At 50.4% G+C, this 6,000-nt stretch overlaps 1 protein-coding gene across 6 annotated transcripts in view; it reads right to left on the bottom strand.

Moving 5' to 3' along the window:
• Positions 1-6,000, bottom strand: part of Camk2a (calcium/calmodulin dependent protein kinase II alpha) — a 63,646-nt gene that overhangs the window by 38,567 nt on the left and 19,079 nt on the right. For all 6 annotated transcript variants that reach the window (XM_026783398.1, XM_026783399.1, XM_026783396.1 and 3 more), the window contains exon 3: positions 2,973-3,032. In XM_026783398.1, the coding sequence (XP_026639199.1) occupies positions 2,973-3,032 (60 nt within the window). The remainder of the gene's footprint in view (positions 1-2,972; positions 3,033-6,000) is intronic.

The raw sequence follows: 6,000 nt of genomic DNA, 5'->3' as shown, positions 1-6,000 counted from the left end.
TGTTGGAAACCCAAGTCTGTCCCTCTGCAGGAGCAGTTAAGGGCTCTTAATTGCTGAGCCATCTCGCCAGTGAAAGCATTCCTAGATGCCTGTAAGCTGTAAAGGCTTTGGATATGAAGTGTCTCCCAAGACTCGAGTGTTAAAGGCTTGATCTTTAGTGAATAGTGCTATGGGGAGTGATTGGATCGTGGGGATACTAACCTCCACTCATTTGATGGACATTTCCATTGAGGAGATCATAGTTGGATGGGCTATCAGCAGGTAGAGCATGGTTCATGAATAATCTTCCCATCCCAAACTATTCACTGAACTCTCAGGTTGCAAATAGCCCCTCAAGGTTTCCCATACTCTGGCATGGGCATGAACTTCTGAGGTCTGTCTATCATAAGTGGCGATGGTACCACCCTCACCCAGGCAGAAATGGAGGGGTAAAATGTCTGCAGACACAGCTGGATCAGCCTGTACTGAGATCCCCACTCCCACGCCTTTGGACAGGACAGTGGACACAAGCAGATAACAGCCCAAGCAGATAACAGCCCATCTGCCTTGCCTGGACTTGCCAAGCAGAATAAGATCTTGTGAGATTTCTCCAGGCACGATGCCCTCTGGGCTCCTGCACCATATCTATACCATGTTAGGTTTCTCTGGCAAGATGGCATCAGCTTGAGATGAGTTATTGGGCAAGATAGGGGCCTTTCCAGCTTCTTCAGCAGTAGCCCATGGCTTCTGTTCCTCTGAGATTCTTCTGGCATCATGCTTGACTCTGCTCCCCACAAATAGCCATGTTTACTCAAGTGCATTCCCTCCCTCATTTCTCCTGACAGCCGCAATGCCTAGAAGAGGTCTGAGCATGTGCTAGAGCCTCCAGCAAACTTGACATTGTGTGAACGAGGAGTAAACAGCTCCATGGAGACAGTGGAAAGGTGGCAACTCATCTCTGGGCTCTTGCACCTCAGCATGTCAGGGTGTCTACCTGTGCCAATGGTGCAGAGCAAGGGCTGTGTGGGGTCACAGGTGAAACTTGTCTCCTGGGGAGATCGTGCTGCAAAATGGGCAGATGGGGCTCAGGGTCCTGAGCAGTGTAAAGCACGTTCACCCTGGCATTGCACTATGCTCTCTTGAATTACCACACCTAGCAAGGCAGGGTAATTCTGAATTTCCAGAAAAGTCTGAATTTCAAAATGGTAAGGCAAGGTGTCTAGGCTTGGTTAAATAGTAACAAAGCAGTGTTTGAGCCACAGATTGTTACCCCACAGCCCATGTACTCCTGTTACAGCCTGGAGTGGGAGGGAGAGAGACACAGACAGGAGCACTGAGTTCAGACAGAGCAGCTGCATGCGCAAACTCATCTGGATACGTGTGTGTGTGTGTGTGTGTGTGTGTGTGTGTGTGTGTATCACACACATACACATATTTCACATACACATACCACACATGCACAGAAATACCACACATAGACACACACATATACAGAAATATCTAGATACATGTGTGTGCACATCACACACACACAGATACCACATACAGACACCATACATGCACAGAGATACCACACATAGACACACACACATACAGAGACATATAGATAACATGTGTGTGCACATCACACACATAGAGAAACCTCATATAGACATCACACACACACACACAGAGCAACCACATGTAGACATTACACACATGCAGACACCACACACCACCGAGACACACATATAGAAACAAACACAAAGAGAGATGATATACGTGCACAAAGAGAGACACATACAGAAATATGCACACACAGAGATACAGACACACATATAGAGACAAAGACACATGCACAAACACAGAGATACCACAAACACACACACAGATAACACACACACACACACACACACACATATGTCACTCTCCTCCCAACCTGACAGCCTCCTTGAGGACATGGGTGTCTGTCAGAGCTCCCTGGAACCCTCCATCAGCAGTGAGCGGTGGAGGACCCAGGTAAGCAGAGCAGGGTCCAGCTAGGGCCCTCCTCCAGCTGTGGCCTTTGGCCTCTTCTCTGCTACTGGCTGCCTCTGGCTGCTGTGCAGGGGAGGGGAGGGGCCTCTGCTTGAAATAGCAGGTGGAGCAATCTCCCTGGGGAAAGTTAACTCTTCCTGCTCTGTGCAGGAATCTGCTTCCCCTCCAGGGGAGAAGGCAGAGCTATAGGAACTGGAGCTCCCTCAGAGAACTCAGAGGCAGCTCACCTGGAAACAAGCTCCAGGAACCAGCAGCTTAGCTTCCCCTCTGAGAGCCCATCTCAGGCCTATAAAAGCAGAAGCTGCCATGACACAGGACCCCCAGGTGACAAGACAAGGCCATGCGCCAGTGAAGATGAGGGAAGTGGCTCTGGAAGCAGCTTTCCCACAAAGATCTCACAGCTGTGCCAATAGAACAGGACCTGACAGCCCTGCTCCTCCCTGACTGGAGGGATCTGCAGACCCAATGCATCCATGCATTGGAGGGGATAGGTAGTGAAACATAAGACAATGAAGTGTGTTTTAGGACCTTCCATGTAGTCCTGCCACCATGGACCAAGCATCTTCAGAAGACTGACCTCGGTCTAACTCTGGGGCAGGGGCCAAGCTCCTGGAAGGGCAGGAGACAGACAGGGGCAGGACTCAGAAGCTGAACAGGGCCACAGATCCAAGCTAATACTGCATGTGGTGGGTCGGGGCGTGGGCCTTGCTGGTCAAGGCCAAGCTTCCCCCTGGCCTATTTTCATCTTTCTTTTTCAGCTTCAAGAGCTTTCCTGAGACAGCTTTTCCGAAGGAGGCTGCTGGCAGCGTGGGAGGGAGGAAGGGTCCTTTTTCTTCACCTTCCCCCAAAGCAAGCTGGTCCTGAACAAGACGCCCCCTTTTGCATCTTCCTCCACAGCCTCCGTCCCCAGAGAAGAAAGTGGCTGCTCCCCACTACCCCACACTGTACCAGGACCCCCTCACGCTCCCGGGGCTCACCGATATTGGGGTGCTTCAACAAGCGGCAGATGCGGGCCTCACGCTCCAGCTTCTGATGATCTGAAATACAGATTCCCACATGAATCCCAGAAATGTTAGACTCCCATCCTGCTTCTACCATCCTTTCCTCTGAAAGGGTGGCCCCGGGAACTGGAAAATGCACACTACATACCAGGGCTTCTGAGTTCCCAGAAAGGGCAAGTAGGTGGTGGGGACCTAGATGAGTCCCTCTCCCGCTCCAGGCCTCAGTATCCAGGGCTCTTCAAGGACAGCCTTCTCCAACCCCTTCTTGTATGATAGGGCCCAAACACCCTGAGGTCTGGAGCCCGGGTACAACTCCCTGTAACATCCTAGGCCTGCCCTCAAACCCTAACTCCAAGCACTGCAGAGTTTGCCTTTCCTGGGTCCCCTCTGGGAACCACCAGTTCCCTGGGCAGGCAAATCGTATCACCAGCTATGACTCGATCCTACTGTTCCTTGATGCCGTTGGTTTCTAGAAGCCTACCCTGACTTTAAGCCTATAGGGACCCTTCTCTAGGCTGCAGAGAGCCAGGCAATCTTTATGTCTCATAGAATCTACATCCTTGGGCAGGGTCTCTGTTGTACCACCTGTATCTGCTTGAAGGCCTGGTACATGCTAGTTATTCAAGAAATCACAAATGGATGGATGGATGGATGGATGGATGGATGGATGGATGGATGGATGGATGGACGGACGGACATGGATAGATGGGTGCATGCATGAATGATGGACAAACGGATGGAGGGATGGATGAGGCAAGCTTCTTAAGGTAATTTTTTTTTTCAGAAGAGCTGTTCCCCAGTAGCCCCCTCCATTTCATAGGACACTGGAAGCCGGGACAGGCATCTCCAAAGACTTACAAGGTAGAATTTGCTGTGTCCCTCCCTTGGGGCTGGCCCAGAGCTGCACATCTACCTGCCAGGACCTCTGTCCAAAACTCCCTGTCCCCCAGCCACCTGTAAGAGCTTGTATAAACTCAACAGCCTGTGTGGTTTCAGCCTCAGGCTGCTGGGAACAATCATAGCTACCACCTGGTCAGTGCCTGCCATGGTGGTCTGTGGCACCACCACCCCCATTTCACAGATAAGGACACGTGGCCCGAGCCAGGGGCAGTCTTGGGGCTGCCGTGGCCATGGTGCAGTCTTCAGTTCCCTTTGTGCTGTCTGTCCACAATTCCTTAGTCAATGCTTGAGTTAAAGAAACAAAACATTTAAAGAGAAATCGCTAGCAAATGTGGAATGGAGGTTGAGCACCCTTTGTCCAAAATGCTTAGAAACAGGGACCAAAAGTGTTTGAGATTTGGGGTTTTTGGACTATCTGCATATACAAAATGAGTTGTCTTGGAAAAGAGACTATAAACTAAGCACAGAGTACATGTATGTGAAATATACATGCATCCCAGGGGTAATCTGACTTCAGTACATGTGCTGCCAAAGTCGGCACCTAAAGGCAATTTTATATGACTTTTTCATGGTGTTGTGCATAAAACCCAGTTTTTCCTAGTGTGGAATGTTCCACTTTCCGTATTACATCCATCCTCAAAGTTTGCATTTTCTAATTGGAGACTCTGAACCTGAATTTACTTGATGCCAGGCACAGGGCAAAGCATTTGCTTACCTTTCAAGCACTCCTTAGGGGATACTGTCACTGTTCTGACTTCACGGAGGAAGAAGAAGCTAAGGACCCAGTCCAGGCGGTGTGATTGGAGCTGGACTTTAAACCCTGTGTTGTACTGTTCTCTGTAACCTGACTCAGGACTGTCCCTTTGGCCTGCCTGTGTCCCAATGAGGAGGTTGGAACCCATAGAAGGACACTTAAGCTACAGTTCAAGGCTGACCCAGGATTAAAACCTCACCACAGGATGGCCCCTCCAGAGCAGGTGTGGCGAGGACAGAGAAAGCCCTTCTTTCCCCTGCTCTCTCCTCTAGATCAATTGCTGGCTGCCCTCTGTGGACTGCAGAAGCCACGATCAATGTTGAAATGCGGCTTTCCCATCAGCAATGCAATTAAGTCCAATTCTGATTTGATAGGCTCAGCTCCCCAGCTGACAACTTACTGCAGGCTACAGGGAGTAGGGATGGGGTGCAAGGCTAGATCAGCTCCATAGACCCATCTTCTTCCTCCCTCCCTCCCAGTCTCCTTCAGCACCCTCAGAAGTGGGGTGCAGATTCCTAGCAGAGGAGAGGACCCCAATCAGCCCCTGTCCCCCCCCTACAGTTCACCTTCATCCACAGCAGAACCAGAGATCTGCAGAGGCAAGGCCCAGCCTATCAGAAGGAATGGGATCTTCAGCCCAGACAACACATTCAGAGCGATAGGGTGCAAGTCTAAATGGGGAATTGTGCCACTTCCTGCACATGATGTGACATGTCCCCTTGACAAACTAGACAGGGGGTGGGACCAAACACTGGTCACAAACCCGTCAACCCTGTCTGATTACCAGACCTCCCTGCTGGAACTGCCAAGTCCTTGGTTTTAAGACTCTGACGCCAGCCGCAGGCATGGCACAGCTGCCCTGCATGCTGCCTTTCCCTGTTAGCCATACCCATCTGCTGCATGGGAACAGAATGTTGTTCAGGATTTTCTAGCCCTGTTGATAAAGTTTTCATTTGCTAATGCACCAAGAGGCCCAGTGCTACAGGGCCGTGTTCTCTTGATTGTTCTTGCTCTGTTGGGTATAGGAAGAGAAAGGGAGACCTGGTGATAAAGGAGTAGACCCCTCTTCAATGTCACTGATCAAGGCAGCCAGTCCCTTTCAGAACTTAGAGCTCTGAGGACCTCGCTTCTAGACTGAGCAACTCCTCACCCTAGGTATTTGACTCTGGTGGTTAAGGCCTTTGGGGGGGGGTATATAAATAAACCGCTGCTCCTCCTGGGTATCCAACAGACTAACAGCTTCCCAACGTGTTATGATCCAACCCGAGGCTATATCATCTGAGCCACAAAGCCCAGTTACACTGATTTTTTCTGGCCTGGCATATATTTCTGTTATTTTTGTTTGTTTGT

This window comes from Microtus ochrogaster, chromosome 18, assembly GCF_000317375.1.
Source record: "Microtus ochrogaster isolate Prairie Vole_2 chromosome 18, MicOch1.0, whole genome shotgun sequence".
In the NCBI taxonomy this organism is placed as follows: Eukaryota; Metazoa; Chordata; class Mammalia; order Rodentia; family Cricetidae; genus Microtus; species Microtus ochrogaster.
The sequence above is the reverse complement of the archived record's forward strand: the minus strand, read 5'-3'. Positions and strand labels throughout refer to the sequence as shown.